Source organism: Oncorhynchus keta, chromosome 18, assembly GCF_023373465.1.
Source record: "Oncorhynchus keta strain PuntledgeMale-10-30-2019 chromosome 18, Oket_V2, whole genome shotgun sequence".
NCBI classification, from domain to species: domain Eukaryota; kingdom Metazoa; phylum Chordata; class Actinopteri; order Salmoniformes; family Salmonidae; genus Oncorhynchus; species Oncorhynchus keta.
Genome location: NC_068438.1, coordinates 6344419 through 6364174, shown reverse-complemented (window position 1 = coordinate 6364174; position 19756 = coordinate 6344419). Strand labels below are relative to the sequence as shown.

Genomic DNA, 19756 nt, shown 5'->3' with positions numbered 1-19756 from the left:
AGACCATGCCAGATTTCAAACTTCAGTTACCCTCAGGGTAATTGGTATAATCTAGTACATGCTAGTGAGTAGGCCTACCTTTACTGATTTACTTAAAAGCCAGATTTTTTTTACACATTAGGCTATTGTTTTCTGACTAGCTATTGGAATTCATTCTCCAGATTCAGTCTCACCTCCGCAAATTTCGTCCGATTACAAAGTTTAAAAAGTATACAATTAAGTTATGGTTAAGTGAATGATTACGTTTTTTTTTCTTTGGTTCTTCTGTTTGTTGTAACATTCTAGAGTTGTAATATTTAGCCAAGGAATCTTGCCTAATTGTTGCATCATAATGAGATTGGAATTGTGGGTTGAATTCTGTATTCTGGTTTAAAATCTCAAAAGATTTTAGAACGATATTTAAAAAAAAATCCTAGACACGTTATACATAGCTGGACACAATTCTTGCCCATTAATTAGGCATACAATTTATAAACCATTAATTTCCCGGAAAATAAATTCGGTTTATTTCAAATAGATTCAAAATAAATATTAATTTTTAAGTAATTAAATTGTTTTTATTTAAAAAAATGACAGAAAATAGTCCACGGTGGTTCTTGTTGTTCATCAATAGGTGGCCGTGCCCTCTTAATGTTTTATTTGTTGCGTAATGGTTAGAGAAAAATAAAGAATAATAAGATTTTGCCATATGCAAATAATGAAACATTTTAAAAACCCACCAAAAATTACCTCGAAAAACGGACGGTCATGTATCATTTCTAATAAGTAATCTGACCTAAAGTAGTATTTTTAACGGTCTCGGAGACTACGAGAGAGAGAATGAATGTGAGTGCGTAGAAGAGAGAAAGGGGGAGCGGGCTACGCGTGGGCGCGAAGGAGAGAGCTGAAAGTGGCACGCGCACTACCTTGTTTATCAGTACATATCAGACAGATGCGTGCGACAGTCGGAGAGTTTGAGTTTCAGAGGAAGGATATGAAACGTTAGCGTTTGCACTGTCGCTAGCGGGGTCTGTAGGACATACTGAGCAAAATATAAGGAATGGCAGTTGATATTTGTCGCCAATTGAGAGCCGTCTGGTAAGAGTTGAGAGCTTGTTTCGTTCTTATACACAGGTGTTATTTATTACTCATGAATGCGAATATCATTTGAACTGCCCTTACGTCGATTTTCTGGATTATATAGGAATATATATACATTTTGCGCAATGGAGCCCTAAATAGTTACATATTTTCTTTAAAAAAAATAGGATTTATAGAATCGTTTTTAGAACCTGGAGACTTTTGAAATTTAGCAGAAGAGCAACGAGATTAACGGACACAATTTGGGCGAAATCCACTGAATCAACACTGATTCAGCAATGCCATCCCATTGGTCACAGACGTCAATTCAATGTTTAGTTGTGATTTACATTTGGTTGAGTTATCACTAACGTGAATTCAACAAAACATGCCACCATGTCATTGGATTTAGGCAAAAAAAGGGTGACTTCAAGAGCTTGAGGGGGCAACACCACAACACAACCCTTACAGCCTGACACACACACACGCAACCAACACAAACACACACTGAACCTCAGCATGCTGTCGAACGAGAGCTGTGAGAACAGCACCTATATCCACACAGACGGGAACCCGGTGGTGAGCACAGTGATGTTCATCCTGGGGGTGATGGGGAACTTCATCGCCCTGGCCATCCTGGGGGTCCACCAGAAGGAGCGACGCACCAAGTCCTCTGTCTTCTGCATCCTGGTGACGGGACTGGCCCTGACTGACCTGCTGGGAACCTGCTTCCTAAGCCCCCTGGTGTTTGTGTGCTATGCCCGCCAGCGATCCCTGCTGGGGCTCACTGGGGACCAGGGACTCTGTGGCCTCTTTGCCTTTGCCATGACCTTCTTTGGCCTGGCCTCCATGCTCATCCTCTGTGCCATGGCCGTGGAGCGCTGCCTGGCCATCAGCCACCCCTATTTTTACTCCAAGTGCGTCCGACGCAGCTTCGCCAAGGTGGCCCTCCTGCTTATCTACATCTTCACCTGCGCCTTCTGTGTTTTGCCATTCTTTGGCTTTGGCCGCCACAAGCAGTACTGCCCGGGCACGTGGTGCTTCATCAAGATGGAGGCGGCAGGCGAGGGGGTGGACGAAGAGAGGAAGGTTCTGGCGTTCTCTCTGTCCTACGCCTCGCTCATGGCGCTGCTGATCGTGGCGGTGTTTGTGTGCAATGGCTCTGTGATTGTCAGCCTGTGCCGGATGCACCGCAGCCAGATGACACGGCGTGGTTCGGTGGTGAACGGAGGGAGGAAGAGGAAGATGAGTCTGGGCTGGTTCGGACAGGGGGAGGAGGAGATGGACCACCTGATGCTGCTGGCCTCCATGACGGTCATCTTCGTTGTCTGCTCCTTGCCGCTCACTGTGAGTTGATCTTTTTTTTTCTCTCTCTCTCTCTCTGACCCATATCCCTGTGTGTGCATGTTTATGTGTGCGTACGCGTGGCCCCTGGCTATGACTGACACATCATCTGTGACTCAAACTCTTATGACTTTCACTGTCTTCACTTACTTTCCCTGTGACTGACGTCTTTCTCTGACTAACTCTTAACTCTTAGTACACTGTCATACTGTGTCTATTAGCCATTCAAACCCACTTCTCTCAACTCCTGATATCACTCCATGCACACGTCATGTTAGCGTTCTTTGTAAACAATGGCTTTGATATTGAAGTGAAATGAGAACCGCCCTGTTTTTAAAAGAGTATCAGATCTGGGGGAAACCTTTGTTCCCAGGAGGAAACGGTTTAAAAAAACAAGCAGGCCAGTCTCCTCTCCTCTACTCCCATGAGGCCATTCATTATAACATATCCACTCCCCAGAGAGGTTTATCCCTTGGTTGCATAACCAGACAGTCATTATTTGGATAGTAAATAAAACTGAACCTTGATGTTTTGCCCCTCTAATTGAGAGGTGTGTGCTAAATCTGTCAGCCCTGGAGGACTTGGATCTGGCCCCTCTCTCCCTTTCCAGAGGGCCATGGGTCGGGTCCCTTGTTTGGCTATCCCTACCTGTGGGTGTTGTTCACTGGGTTTGACACGGACCTTTTGGAGGAAGCTTCCTGTCCCTGACTCTGGCTGTCTCACTCACTCACTCACTCACTCACTCAATCACTCACTCACTCACTCACTCACTCACTCACCACCACCTCACTCACTCACACACACACACACACACACACACACACACACACACACACACACACACACACACACACACACACACACACACACACACACACACACACACACACACACACACACACACACACACACACACACACACACACACACACATTTATAGAACAGATAAAGTGAGGGTTGATACCAAAACAATCTATGTTTTGCTGAAAGTCACTGTTTTGAGTGTACACAGTAAATAAGCTTGTCAGTTTCCTTTGAACTTAAATCAATCATTGATTTGTTCAACTAAGGACATTCCAGTTACCAAAGTAGTTAGAGTAACTACAAGGAATGAGGGTAATTAACTGTAACGTCAACTGTTCCCTTTTTCTTTAAGTCATTCAATACCAACCATCTCCCTGAGGTCTCTCTGCTACCTGTGGGTGATACTCCATGATGAGACAGGAAGTTGACAGGGAGGTTTTTAAGGAACTCTGTTAGTGTAGTCTCAGTGGGGGTAGATCTGTGGTTGATATCTGAGGGAAATATACAGGCACGTCCTGGCTCCTGAGTCATTCCTTCAACCATACGGTATCTGTGGGGGTAGAATTTCCTCCACCTTCCAGCAATGATTTGGCATACCTGTTGAAATCCAAAGCTAACCAAATACTTCTAAATGTGTAGGTAGTCAGCTTGATTCACATGCAGACGGTAAGAAACATTCCCCTGCAGATTGGACCTGGGCCTGTGATACCTGAGCAGGGCCGGTTCCACGCATAAGTGACATAAGCAGTCGCTTAGGGCCCCAGGCTGCTAGGGGCCCCCAACCCCCCAAAATGTTGTGTGTGTATATACTATATATATATATATACACACACACACATACTAGAGGTTGACCGCTTATGATTTTAACGTTGATACCGATTATTGGAGGACAAAAAAAAGCCAATACCGATTAATCAGCCGATATAAAAAATTTGATTTGTTATAATGACAATTACAACAATACTGAATGAACACTTATTTTAACTTAATATAATACATCAATAAAATCAGTTTAGCCTCAAATAAATAATGAAACATGTTCAATTTGGTTTAAATAATGCAAAAACAAAGTGTTGGAGAAGAAAGGAAAAGTGCAATATGTGCCATATAAGAAAGCTAACGTTTAAGTTCCTTGCTCAGAACATGAGAACATATGAAAGCTGGTAGTTCCTTTAAACACGTGTCTTCAATATTCCCAGGTAAGACGTTTTGGGTTGTAGTTATGAAAGGGACTATTTCTCTCTATACCATTTGTATTTCATATACCTTTGGATGTTCTTATAGGCACTTTGGTATTGCCAGTGTAACAGTATAGCTTCCGTACGTACCTCTCCTCGCTCCTACTTGGCCTCTAACCAGGAACACAATGACAACAGCCACCCTCAAAGCAGTGTTACCCATGCAGAGCAAGGGGAACAACTACTCCAAGTCTCAGAGCAAGTGATGTTTGAAACTCTATTAGTACGCACCCCGCTAACTAGCTAGCCATTTCACATCACATCGTTACACCAGCCTAATCTCAGGAGTTGATAGGCTTGAAGTCATAAACAGCAGCACTGCTGGCAAAATGCACGAAAGTGCTGTTGGAATGGATGCTTATGAGCCTGCTGGTGCCTACCAGCCTACTACTACCTACTCAGTCAGACTGCTCTATCAAATCATAGACTTAATTATAATATAGTAACACACAGAAATACGAGCCGTAGGTCATTAATATGTCCGAATCCGGAAACTATCATCTCGAAAACAAGATGTTTATTATTTCAGTCTAAATATTCCTGTTACATTGCACAAACTTCAATGTTATGTCATAATTACGTACAATTCTGTCAAAATAGTTCACAATGAGCCAGGCGGCCCAAAATGTTGCATATACCCACCCTGACTCTGCATGTAATGAACGCAAGAGAAGTGACACAATTTCACCTGGTTAATATTGTTTTTATTTATTTTTTTATTTCACCTTTATTTAACCAGGTAGGCTAGTTGAGAACAAGTTCTCATTTGCAACTGCGACCTGGCCAAGATAAAGCATAGCAGTGTGAACAGACAACACAGAGTTACACATGGAGTAAACAATTAACAAGTCAATAACACAGTAGAAAAAAATGGGCAGTCTATATACAATGTGTGCAAAAGGCATTAGGAGGTAGGCGAATAATACAATTTTGCAGATTAACACTGGAGTGATAAATGATCAGATGGTCATGTACAGGTAGAGATATTGGTGTGCAAAAGAGCAGAAAAGTAAATAAATAAAAAACAGTATAAAAACAGTATGGGAATGAGGTAGGTGAAAATGGGTGGGCTATTTACCAATAGACTATGTACAGCTGCAGCGATCGGTTAGCTGCTCGGATAGCTGATGTTTGAAGTTGGTGAGGGAGATAAAAGTCTCCAACTTCAGCGATTTTTGCAGTTTGTTCCAGTCACAGGCAGCAGAGTACTGGAACGAAAGGCGGCCAAATGAGGTGTTGGCTTTAGGGATGATCAGTGAGATACACCTGCTGGAGCGCGTGCTACGGATGGGTGTTGCCATCGTGACCAGTGAACTGAGATAAGGCGGAGCTTTACCTAGCATGGACTTGTAGATGACCTGAGCCAGTGGGTCTGGCGACGAATATGTAGTGAGGGCCAGCCGACTAGAGCATACAAGTCTCAGTGGTGGGTGGTATAAGGTGCTTTAGTGACAAAACGGATGGCACTGTGATAGACTGCATCCAGTTTGCTGAGTAGAGTGTTGGAAGCCATTTTGTAGATGACATCGCCGAAGTCGAGGATCGGTAGGATAGTCAGTTTTACTAGGGTAAGCTTGGCGGCGTGAGTGAAGGAGGCTTTGTTGCGGAATAGAAAGCCGACTCTTGATTTGATTTTCGATTGGAGATGTTTGATGTGAGTCTGGAAGGAGAGTTTGCAGTCTAGCCAGACACCTAGGTACTTATAGATGTCCACATATTCAAGGTCGGAACCATCCAGGGTGGTGATGCTAGTCGGGCATGCGGGTGCAGGCAGCGATCGGTTGAAAAGCATGCATTTGGTTTTACTCGTTTAAGAGCAGTTGGAGGCCACGGAAGGAGTGCTGTATGGCATTGAAGCTCGTTTGAGGTTAGATAGCACAGTGTCCAATGACGGGCTGAAAGTATATAGAATGGTGTCGTCTGCGTAGAGGTGGATCAGGGAATCGCCCGCAGCAAGAGCAACATCATTGATATATACAGAGAAAAGAGTCGGCCCGAGAATTGAACCCTGTGGCACCCCCATAGAGACTGCCAGAGGACCGGACAGCATGCCCTCCAATTTGACACACTGAACTCTGTCTGCAAAGTAATTGGTGAACCAGGCAAGGCAGTCATCCGAAAAACCGAGGCTATTGAGTCTGCCGATAAGAATATGGTGATTGACAGAGTCAAAAGCCTTGGCGAGGTCGATGAAGACGGCTGCACAGTACTGTCTTTTATCGATGGCGGTTATGATATCGTTTAGTACCTTGAGTGTGGCTGAGGTGCACCCGTGACCGGCTCGGAAACCAGATTGCACAGCGGAGAAGGTACGGTGGGATTCGAGATGGTCAGTGACCTGTTTGTTGACTTGGCTTTCGAAGACCTTAGATAGGCAGGGCAGGATGGATATAGGTCTATAACAGTTTGGGTCCAGGGTGTCTCCCCTTTGAAGAGGGGATGACTGCGGCAGCTTTCCAATCCTTGGGGATCTCAGACGATATGAAAGAGAGGTTGAACAGGCTGGTAATAGGGGTTGCGACAATGGCGGCAGATAGTTTCAGAAATAGAGGGTCCAGATTGTCAAGCCCAGCTGATTTGTACGGGTCCAGGTTTTGCAGCTCTTTCAGAACATCTGCTATCTGGATTTGGGTAAAGGAGAACCTGGAGAGGCTTGGGCGAGGAGCTGCGGGGGGCGGAGCTGTTGGCCGAGGTTGGAGTAGCCAGGCGGAAGGCATGGCCAGCCGTTGAGAAGTGCTTATTGAAGTTTTCGATAATCATGGATTTATCGGTGGAGACCGTGTTACCTAGCCTCAGTGCAGTGGGCAGCTGGGAGGAGGTGCTCTTGTTCTCCATGGACTTCACAGTGTCCCAGAACTTTTGGAGTTGGAGCTACAGGATGCAAACTTCTGCCTGAAGAAGCTGGCCTTAGCTTTCCTGACTGACTGCGTGTATTGGTTCCTGACTTCCCTGAACAGTTGCATATCACGGGGGCTATTCGATGCTATTGCAGTCCGCCACAGGATGTTTTTGTGCTGGTCGAGGGCAGTCAGGTCTGGAGTGAACCAAGGGCTGTATCTGTTCTTGGTTCTGCATTTTTTGAACAGAGCATGCTTATCTAAAATGGTGAGGAAGTTACTTTTAAAGAATGACCAGGCATCCTCAACTGACGGGATGAGGTCAATGTCCTTCCAGGATACCCGGGCCAGGTCGATTAGAAAGGCCTGCTCACAGAAGTGTTTTAGGCAGCGTTTGACAGTGATGAGGGGTGGTCGTTTGACTGCGGCTCCGTGGCGGATACAGGCAATGAGGCAGTGATCGCTGAGATCCTGGTTGAAGACAGCGGAGATGTATTTGGAGGGCCAGTTGGTCAGGATGACGTCTATGAGGGTGCCCTTGTTTACAGAGTTAGGGTTGTACCTGGTGGGTTCCTTGATGATTTGAGTGAGATTGAGGGCATCTAGCTTAGATTGTAGGACTGCCGGGGGGTTAAGCATATCCCAGTTTAGGTCACCTAACAGAACAAACTCTGAAGCTAGATGGGGGGCGATCAATTCACAAATGGTGTCCAGGGCACAGCTGGGAGCTGAGGGTGGTCGGTAGCAGGCGGCAACAGTGAGAGACTTATTTCTGGAGAGAGTAATTTTCAAAATTAGTAGTTCAAACTGTTTGGGTATGGACCTGGAAAGTATGACATTACTTTGCAGGCTATCTCTGCAGTAGACTGCGACTCCTCCCCCTTTGGCAGTTCTATCTTGACGGAAGATGTTATAGTTGGGTATGGAAATCTCTGAATTTTTGGTGGCCTTCCTGAGCCAGGATTCAGACACGGCAAGGACATCAGGGTTAGCAGAGTGTGCTAAAGCAGTGAGTAAAACAAACTTAGGGAGGAGGCTTCTGATGTTGACATGCATAAAACCAAATCACAGAAGTCAACAAATGAGGGTACCTGGGGACATGCGGGGCCTGGGTTTACCTCCACATCACCCGCGGAACAGAGAAGGAGTAGTATGAGAGTGCGGCTAAAGGCTATCAAAACTGGTCGCCTAGAGCGTTGGGGACAGAGGATAAGAGGAGCAGGTTTCTGGGCATGGTAGAATATATTCAGAGCATAATGCGCAGACAGGGGTATGGCACTACAGCGGAGGTAAGCCCAGGCACTGGGTGATGATGAGAGAGGTTGTATCTCTGGACATGCTGGTTGTAATGGGTGAGGTCACCGCATGTGTGGGAGGTGGGACAAAGGAGGTAACAGGGGTATGCAGAGTGGATCTAGGGGCTCCATTGTGAACTAAAACAATGATAACTAACCTGAACAACAGTATACAAGGCATATTGACATTTGAGAGAGACATACAGCGAGGCATACAGTAATCACAGGTGTTGAATTGGGAAAGCTAGCTAAAAAGAGTAGGCGAGGCTAATCAGCTAGCACAACAAACAGCAGGTAAAATGGCGTTGACTAGGCAACTGGGCCGACAGATAAAACAAACAAGCAGAATGGAGTACCGTGATTAATGGACAGTCCAGCGTGCGTCAGCTACGTAGCCAAGAGATCAGTGTCCAGGGGGCAGTGGTGGATGGGCAGGGAAGCTGGACTGGCGAGTGTTATCCAGGTTTAAAAAAAAAATCTAACAATGACTAAATAGCTTGTAGCTAGTTAGCTGGTTAGCGTCTGGAGGTTCTTGAGTGAGTCATAAAAATAAAATAAAAATTAAAAGTAATAGCGATTCCGTATTACAGTGGGTGAGGCAGGTTTCCGGAAGGTGTAAACAAAATAAAAATCAAAAAGAGATAGAAAGTAAATGGGTTCAGAGAGTGTTTGGGACGCGGTGATTCAGACGGTTAGCAGGCCTGTGCTAACAAGCTAACAGTTTCGTAGGCCCGGGCTAGACAAGCTAGCCGTTAGCATGCCGAATTAGCAAGCAGGGAGATAGCGAGGGCTAGAGAGTTAACCTTTGGGGGACGTCGCGATGGGGTGAGTCTGTTTATTCCTCTTCATGCGGTGACATCGACAGACCGGTCGTGGGCCCGGGTAATTGTAGCCCAGGAGTATGCTACAGGTGCTCTAGTACGCTAGGTGAGCTGGAGACACAGCGTTTCAGAAAGCTTGCGGGCCTTGGCCAGCAGATGGATCTTTGGCGATGTCGCAACGGAAAAGCCTGTTGAAACCACCTCGGACGATTATGTCAGCGGACCAGTCGTGATGGATCGGCGGGGCTCCGTGTCGGCAGTAAAGGGTCCAGGCCAATTGGCAAAAGAGGTATTGTTGGACCTCTTCGGCTAGTCGGGAGATGGGCTTAGCTCGAGGTTAGCTCAAGGCTAACTGGTGCTTGCTTTGGGACAGAGACGTTAGCCAGGAGTAGCCACTCGGATTGCAGCTAGCTAGTTGCGATGATCCGGTGTAAAGGTTCAGAGCTTGTGGTAGGAATCCGGAGATGTGGTAGAGAAAAAGCAGTCTGATATGCTCTGGGTTGATGTCGCGCTGGTGTCCTAGTTAGCTTTGAAGACCGCTAGCATTGGCTAACTGAGTAGTAGCTAGTTAGCTGGCTAGCTTCTGATGGGGGTTCCGGTTCTAAAGTATAGAAAAAGCAGATCCGTACCACATTGGGTGATGCGGGTTGCAGGAGAGTATATTCAGCCTATAGTTGGAAAGTGAGATTAAAATATGTACGAAATATATACAGAAAGAAAAAAAAACGAGGAAAACTATATTTATTGCCTGCTAACCTGGATTTCTTTTAGATAAATATGCAGGTTTAAAAATATATACTTCTGTGTATTGATTTTAAGAAAGGCATTGGTGTTTATGGTTAGGTACACGTTGGAGCAACGACAGTCCTTTTTCGCGACTGCGCACTGCATCGATTATATGCAACGCAGGACACGCTAGATAAACTAGTAATATCATCAACCATGTGTAGTTATAACTAGTGATTATGATTGATTAATTTTAATGCTAGCTAGCAACTTACCTTGGCTTCTTACTGCATTCGCGTAACAGGCGGGCTCCTTGTGAGGCAGGTTGAATCCCTGAGCTGACAAGGTAAAAATCTGTCGTTCTGCCCCTGATCAAGGCAGTTAGCCCACCGTTCCTAGGCCGTCATTGAAAATAAGAATGTGTTCTTAGCTGACTTGCCTAGTTAAATAAAAGTGTAAAAAAATATATTTTTTTAATCTGCAAAATCGGCGTCGAAAATTACCGATTTCCGATTGTTTTGAAAACTTTAAATCGGCCCTAATTAATCGGCCATTCCGATTAATCGGTCGACCTCTAATACATACATTACATACACACATACATGCTTGCATTCATACATACATACATACATACATGTGTATGTGTGTATATATATGCATACATATGTGTGTATGTATGTGTGTGTATATATATATATATATATATATATATATTACAGTGAGCACCATAATTCATTGGACAGTGACCATTCCTTTGTTATTTTTGTTCTGTACTCTAGCACTTTGAGTTTTAAAGGGTGAAGTGCAGACTGTCAGCTTTAATTTGAGGGTATTTTCATACATATCGGATTAACCGTTTAGAAATGACAGCACCTATTGTACATGGTCCCCCCATTTTAAGGTACTACAAGTATTTGTTGAATTGGCTTCACAGATTTGTGTCGTTAGTGAATGCAGGAGAGCTGTTGATGAAGAGGATTGATTCTAGACTTTGCTATTGCCTTTGGAGGTTGTTGTTGGGGTGTGACAACATGAGGAAGACCGCAGTGTTGATGCAAATGAAGCTGGCTGTCATAAGGCTCAGAAATGAAAATCAATCAATCAGGAACATTGCAAAAACCCTGGGCACGCCCAAGTCAACAGTTTGGTTCATAATTAACAAGAATAAAAACAACCAGTGAAATAAATTATGTTAAAAGACACGGTAGACTGAGGAAGACCACTGTAGTGGATGACCGGAGAATACTCTCTATGGTGAAGAAAACCCCCCTGACAACAGCCCAACAGATCAGAAACACTCTCCTGGATGCAGGTGTAGATGTGTCAAAGTCTACCATATGTAGACTACACCAGCAGGACTACAGAGGGTACACTACAAGATGCAAACCACTGATACGCCTGAAGAACAGAATGGTGATATTACAGTTTGCTAAAAAGCACCTAAAAGAGCCCCAAGAGTTCTGGAAAGAAGTCTTGTGGACAGATGAGACAGATTAACATGTACCTGAGTGATGGAAAGAGGAAAGTGTGGAGAAAAAAAAGACATGCCCATGATCCAAAGCATACCACCTCATCCGTGAAACATGGTGGAGGGGGTGTTACGGCTTGGGCCTGTATGGATGCCAGTGGAACAGGCTCACTTGTCTTCATCGATGATGTGACTGCAGACAGAAGTAGAACAATGAATTCTGAAGTCTTCAGAAATATTTTATCTGCTCAGATAAAAGCAAATGCCTCCAAACTCATTTGCCTGCACTTCATCATGCAACAAGACAATGACCCTAAACATACTGCTAGAGCAACGAAGGGGTTTTTGATGGCCAAAAAGTGGAAAATCCTTGACTGGCTGAGTCAATCATCGGATCTGAATCCAATTGAACATGCATTTTACATGCTGAAGAGGAGACTGAAGGCAATAAGTCCCCGAAACAAGCAGGAACTGAAGATGCCTGCAGTACAGGCCTGGCAGAGCATCACAAGGGAAGATACCCAGCGTCTGGTGACGTCAATGCATCGCAGTCTTCAAGCAGTCATTGCATGCAAAGGATATGTGACCAAATATTAACAATGATTACTTTATTCTACATTATATTAAACTGTCCAATGTTTGTGACGAAACACAAATAAAATGGTTAAAATACGAGCCTAGTTGATTAAGCCACAGAAAAAGTCAGCAACCTTCCCGTTAGCCATGATTGGCTAAGATAATGAGTGAGCTGGACATGACGAGAGATGAGTTCCATATAGCACACTTCTGTCCATTTGAGCTGGTTAATATTTGTAGGTAATCCTGTCTAACGTAGCTTTAAAATATATATATATTTTGCTTAGTAGAACTGCTTAAGTGTTGCTCTCCACTTTCTGGAGGACCGAGTTTTTTGAAATCAGTGGAATAAGAGTATTGTCACGCCTTGGTCTTAGTGTTTTCTTTAATTATTTGTTCAGGCCAGGGTGTGACATGGGTTTATTGTATTGTCGTATTGGGGTTTTTGTAGGCATTGGGATTGTGGTTGATTAGGGGTGTGTCTAGTATAGGCTTGGCTGCCTGAGGCGGTTCTCAATCAGAGTCAGGTGATTCTTGTTGTCTCTGATGGGGAACCTTATTTAGGTAGCCTGGGTTTCACTTTGTATTCCGTGGGTGATTGTTCCTGTCTCTGTGTAGTGTTCACCAGATAGGCTGTAATTAGGTTTCACGTTCCGTTTGTTGTTTTGTATTTGTATAAGTTATGTTCATGTATCACGATTCATTTATTAAAGACATGAGTAACCACCACGCTGCATTTCGGTCCGACTCTCTTTCGACAAACGAAGAACGCCGTTACAAGTATGATATAGCTAAGGAGATGGAGAAAACACCTGTCTCCAGATTACAGTTGTGGACAGGTGTATTTTATACTGATAACAAGTTCAAACAGGTGCCATTAATACAGGTAACGAATGGAGGACAGAGGAGCCTCTTAAAGAAGAAGTTACAGGTCTGTGAGAGCCAGAAATCTTGCTTGTTTGTAGGTGACCAAATACTTATTTTCCACCATAATTTGCAAATAAATTCATAAAAAATCCTACAATGTGATTTTATGGATTTTTTTTCTCATTTTGTCTGTCATAGTTGAAGTGTACCTATGATGAAAATTACAGGCCTCTCATCTTTTTAAGTGGGAGAACTTGCACAATTGGTGGCTGACTAAATACTGTTTTGCCCCACTGTAGATACTTTTGTACCTGTTTCCTCCAGCATCTTCACAAGGTTGTTTGCTGTTGTTTTGGAATTGATTTGCACTTTTTGCACCAAAGTACGTTCATCTCTAGGAGACAGAACGTGTCTCCTTCCTGATTTTCCCATGATGTCAAGCAAAGAGGCACTGAGTTTGAAGGTAGGCTTTGAAATACATCCACAGGTACACCTCCAATTGACTCAAATGATTTCAATTAGCCTATCAGAAGCTTCTAAAGCCATGACATAAGTTTCTGGAATTTTCCAAGCTGTTTATAGGCACAGTCAACTTAGTGTATGTAAATGTCTAATCTACTGGAATTGTGATACAGTGAAATAATCTGTAAACTATTGTTGGAAAAATGACTTGTGTCATGCACAAAGTTGGGCCTAACCGACTTGCCAAAACTATAGTTTTGTTAACAAGAAATTTGTGGTGTGGTTGAAATGGGTTTTAAGGACTCCAACCTAAGTGTATGTAAACTTCCGACTTCAACTGTACGCCTAGTGTCCTGAAACAGGTCACATTTGGTTGTGCATCAGCAATTTTTCTGTTATGTCAGTCACTGACATGCACTCAATTAGCAATGACCGCTCATCATTTTTTAAATTGGTAAGTTAGTCTGGCCAGCTATCTAAACTTGCAGTAATCGTGGCTGAATACCAAACAGGTACGCCAAATCTCGTTTAGGGCTCTCAAAAGGCTAGAGCCGGCTCTGCCTGATGGAAATTTAAGCCAGGATACATCCAGAGTGTCATGTCAAGGCCGTTAATCTGGTGAATAATTTATTCGCTTGTTATTAAGGAATCACCCAACTGACTCACACCCCGGCATGTCTGAGGTGTTGTGTGTGTGTGTGTGCGCGCCTGCACCTGCGAGTGCGTGCATCTGTATGTGAATATGACTATGAATGGATGAGAGCGAGGTAATGGAGGAGTGTGTATCGGATGAGATGAGTCCAGCACAGTGCATGTCAAAACAGTAGTATCTCCTCCCAGCTAAGCCCAGCTGCTTTGCCTACAGCCCCAGGCCTATAGTTAGGATGTGGGGTTAGAGTGTAAGACTGCCCGCCTTTCTGGAGCTGAAAGACTGTTGGAACATGACGGAAACCTGAGCAACAGGAGATGCAGGATGGAGGAAAGAAACTAGTTTTGGAACTATAGTTCCCTCTTTAATATGGTATTAATATGATAAGAGTGTATTTGTATTTATTATGGATTCCCATTAGCTGCTGCCAATGCAGCTGCTATTCTTCCTGGGGTCCGCAAAATTTTAAAAACATTACAATACATTCACAGATTTCACAACACACTGTGTGCCCTCCACCTATACCACATATATACAATAGAAAATCCATGTTTGTATGTATGCATGTGTCTGTGCCTATGTTTGTGTTGCTTCACAGTCCCCGCTGTTCCATAAGGTGTATTATTTTTTTGTATTTTTCTTTTAGATGTTTTTTAAACTAATTTTACTGCCTGCATCAGTTATTTGATGTGGAATAGAGTTCCATTTAGTCATGGCTCTGTAGTACTATGTGCCTCCCATAGTCTGTTCAGGACTTGGGGACTGTGAAGAGACCTCTGGTGGCATGCCTTGTGAGGTATGCATGGGTGTCCGAGCTGTGTGCCAGTAGTTCAAACAGACGGCTTGGTGCATTCAACATGTCAATACCTCTCATAAATACAAGTAGTGATAAAGTCAATATCTCCTCCACTTTGAGCCAGGAGAGATTGACATGCATATTATTGTTAGCTCTCTGTGTACATCCAAATACAATTTTCCTCATTCCATTTTTGTGGCACCTGATCAGTAGTCCAGGTGTGACAAAACTATTGCCTGTAGGACCTGCCTTGTTGATAATGCTATTAACAAGGTAGAGCAGCGCTTTATTATGGACAGATTTCTCCCCATCTTAGCTGCTGTTGTATCAATATGTTTTGACCATGAGTTTACAATCCAGGGTTACTCCAAGCAGTTTAGTCAACTCAACTTGCTCAATTTCCACATGATTTATTACAAGATTTAGTTGAGGTTTAGGTAGTGATGCACCGATATGACATTTTTGGCCGATGTCCGATATTTAAGCATTCTAGTACAGTTAAATAGTTAACACACACACACATGGACGCAGCGGTCTAAGGCACTGCATCTCAGTGCAAGAGGCATCACTACAGTCCCTGGTTCGAATCCCAGGCTGTATCGCATCCCATAGTGCGGCGCACAATTGGCCCAGCGTCGTCCAGGCAGTCATTGTAAATAAGAATTTGTTCTTAACTGACTTGCCTAGTTAAAAAATAAAGGTTTCACACACACACACCACACTGACCAAAAATTTATTTTGTTGGCATTTACATATGTCCCCATTACCAGTAAAATATAATCAAAACCTATTTCTTTCACTTACTTGCTGTGCACTTTCGTTGTTCAGTCATTTCATTCTCAGGATTCTATAGAACGCCGTTTGGGTCTTTGCGTGTCAAAAAAGATACATGTCAAATAACACATCTGTTTCAGTAGCTATATAGTTAGCTAGCTAATTATATAGCTAGGTGTCGTCATCTAAAATAACCCTAATTTATAAGACACTTCTTATTTGATTAATGGTGGTCGGACCCATCTATGTGAAGCTAGCCACAATAAGGATTAGCCACAATAGTGGACTTTGCGGTTAGCCTTCAAAATAAAAGCATGACATAATTATACTATTTCTATTAATTTGCATTACTGTCAATGACATACTGTTATTTTGAAGGCAAACCGGAAATTCCACTATTGTGCCTAATCCTTATTGTGGCTAGCTTCACAACCCATAACCCAGTGCGGTCGAGCCTCACTAGCCAGATGAAGCTAGTTGGCTGCTTATAAAACGTTAGGGCAACAGAGTTAAGTTGCTGACTAGCTATTTATTTTCATGAACTGAAGTTCAATTTCAATAGGCGAACAAGTGGCAACCTAGCTAATACTTACTCACAAGGATTCCTAAATCATTTGCTAAGAATGAAAATGACTGCAGGTTCTACTGGTCATTTGTTTTCAGGCTGGTTGTATTGGTGCTAGCTAGGTACCAAGCTAAAGCTAGCTATCCCAGAAGTTGCGGTCGAACAAATGATGCTTTATTCCCAACTCGGTATTGTAAACACCTACAGTGCCTTGCGAAAGTATTCGGCCCCCTTGAACTTTGCGACCTTTTGCCACATTTCAGGCTTCAAACATAAAGATATAAAACTGTATTTTTTGTGAAGAATCAACAACAAGTGGGACACAATCATGAAGTGGAACGACATTTATTGGATATTTCAAACTTTTTTAACAAATCAAAAACTGAAAAATTGGGCGTGCAAAATTATTCAGCCCCCTTAAGTTAATACTTTGTAGCTCCACCTTTTGCTGCGATTACAGCTGTAAGTCGCTTGGGGTATGTCTCTATCAGTTTTGCACATCGAGAGACTGACATTTTTTCCCATTCCTCCTTGCAAAACAGCTCGAGCTCAGTGAGGTTGGATGGAGAGCATTTGTGAACAGCAGTTTTCAGTTCTTTCCACAGATTCTCGATTGGATTCAAGCTGTTTTGCAAGGAGGAATGGGAAAAAATTTCAGTCTCTCGAGGGCAATGAATAGCATTATCTTGGCTTTAATGGATTTCGCCTTTGAGTTGTCTCGCTGAAATTTTTCTACCCTTTTAAATGACTGGTCGACTTGTTGACTCGATCCGCACAGCAGACATTGTGGGCTCGTTTAGGAATGCTGTGTTGCACGTATAGCGCAAAGTTTTACTTGGCGTCATTACGTCATGCACCTACGTTATATAGGTATGCACGTCAGCTTTGACATCGGTTTTGCACATCGGGGCGTTAAACTAGACATCGGCGGATACCGACGTTGGCATTTGAAGCTAATATCGCCCGATTCCGATATGTTCACTGATTTTTATGTCATGCATCCCTCGGTTTAGGGTTTAGTGAATGATTTGTCCCAAATACAATGCTTTTAGTTTTATAAATATTTAAGACTAACTTATTCCTTGCCACCCCCTCTGAAACTAACTGCAGCTCTTTGTTAAGTGTTGCAGTCATTTCAGTCGCTGTATTAGCTGACGTGAACAGTGTTCAGTCTTCCTACATACATAGACACATTGGATTTACTCAAAGCCAGTGGTATGTCTTTTGTCAAGATTGAAAAAAGTAAGGGGCCTAGACAACTGAACCTGGGGAATTCCTGATTCTACCTGGGTTATGTTGTAGAGGCTTCCATTAAAGAACACCCTGTGTGTTCTGTTAGACAGGTAACTCTTTATCCACAATATAGCAGGGGGTGTAAAGCCGTAACACATACGTTTTACAGCAGCAGACTATGATCGATAATGTCAAAAGCCGCACTAAACAGCCCCCACAATCTTTTTATTGTCAATTTCACTCAGCCAATCATCAGTCATTTGTGTAAGGCTGTGCTTGTTGAATGTCCTTCCTTATATGTGTGCTAAAAGACTGTTGTCCTTTTGTTCACTGTAAAACAGCGTTGTATCTGGTCAAACACCAATACTTTCCAAAAGTTTACTAAGGGTTGGTAACAGGCTGATTGGTTGGCTATTTGAGCCAGTAAAGGGGGCTTTACTATTCTTAGGTAGGGGAATGACTTTTGCTTCCCTCCAGATCTGGGGGCACACACTTTCTAGTAGGCTTAAATGGAAAATATGGCAAATAGGAGTGGCAATGAGAGAGTCTAGTTTATGTAATGCTCTTACCACTTCTGTCAATACTGAGCACACACACGCAGACTCACAGGCAGGCCGCCATCTCCCTGTCCAGTTCTTATTAATGGAATGCAAACATGTTGATGTAACACTATACAGTAGAGCACAATGCCAGGCGCTGAAGAATAGATGCTTTTCTCACAGCGGTCTGCTTTCAGCAAGCCACAAGATCCTGTGAGGCTGACTGGAACAAGTGAATTTGAGAGAGATGGAAAGAAGAGATAAATATGGTGCGTTTGGCTGATAACATGGGGATGTTTGCTTTCAGTCTGTCTACTCTGCAACGGATGGATGAGGTGAGGGAGGGAGGGAGGGAGGAGAGAGGTTGAAAACCAGAAAGAGAGAGAGATGAGTTCCCTGGACTGATGCTGCTTGATACAGTGTCGGGCATTTCCATGTAAAAGGCTCCATGACCACTAACATGAAGTTTATAGGAGCATATCAAATTTGGTGTCAACTGAAAGCTAAGACATATTTTTTTATTAAGGCATATATCAATTGTTCAACCATTTTCCATCTTAAAAATGTGGAATAAGTAAAGTCTTTCTGGTCAACTAGATGGAAAAGAAATATTGCTTTTGTCTTGTCATTCTGTCACCAGAAATAATTCAAGTTTACAGAAGTAACAAGTAAAGGTAGACCTACCAATTAGTTATAGTGTTTTTACTGATAACAATTTACTTTATGATTTATTAGGTGATTCAAATGTCATTCTGTTACCAAATCGGTAACAGAATGACCAAATAAGCAGTAACAGAATGACTGCGACTGAATTGGCTACAACTGGAATTCATAGTAGTCACAAACCACAGTTGGGTCACCTTCTACTGTCCTTTCTTCCACTGGCATACTGTTATGCTGTGCTCATAACTGTTTTCTTTCTGTTGCAGGGGGTTAAAAGCAAGTGTCTCTTCTCCCTCTCCATTTAATGTCACCTCTCCTAGCTCTAACCGACACCTACCCATGAGCCCCCTCTTTTTCCATTTACTGTAACCAGACCGTTCACCTACTGACACCCGATGTTGAAAATGGACATTGAAATTTGGTCAGTTCAAATCTGAGCCAATCATAGCCCACTGAATCAACATTGTTTCAATGTCATTTAAATAAAAACAATTGTGACCTTAATTTATCAATCAAGTTCAAGAGAGGAGCGAAAACCCGCAGACAATCAGACCTCCTTGGAATGAGTTTGACGAGTGTTATTGGATGTTAATCCACTTCGCTTACTGTAGTTCAATAACCAAAATATATTTATTTGTACTCAATGTGTCATAGCTAGCACCCCATTCTTTCTGCAAACCTCTTTCTGCAGACATCTTTGAATCTTAATTCAGAGTATATGTAAATATTTAATAGTTTTTGGAAAACGTGGTCACATAAAAAACAGAGGGAGATTTTACCGTAATTCTGTAACCAAACTGTACAACTGTACTGTTCTTTGAGTTAATGTATTTTTGTAAAGATTTCAGTGGAAAATGTTCAAAGTGGTCCCTGTGTTGTGTGGTTTGTTTAATTTTGCAATACAGTGAAAAAATACGAGTCTCACTTTCATTCTGTTAATTTCTCTGCACTAGTTTCTGAGTGCAATAGTGGTTAGAATCAGTCTTGTTCCCCAACTGTATGTTTCATCCAGACAGAAATGCGGTTGTTTTAATTAACAT

At 43.0% G+C, this 19756-nt stretch overlaps 1 protein-coding gene across 2 annotated transcripts in view; it reads left to right on the top strand.

Moving 5' to 3' along the window:
* Positions 1-789: 789 nt before the first annotated feature.
* LOC118397129 (prostacyclin receptor-like) overlaps positions 790-19756 on the top strand; it is an 82937-nt gene continuing 63970 nt past the window's right edge. Inside the window, exons 1-2 of one of the 2 annotated variants that reach the window (XM_052467303.1) lie at positions 790-1077; positions 1472-2406. In XM_052467303.1, coding sequence (XP_052323263.1) covers positions 1579-2406 — 828 coding nt within the window. In that variant the 5' untranslated portion in view covers positions 790-1077; positions 1472-1578. Of the gene's footprint in view, positions 2407-19756 lie in introns of both variants that reach the window. The other variant, XM_035791611.2, reaches the window with a different exon arrangement.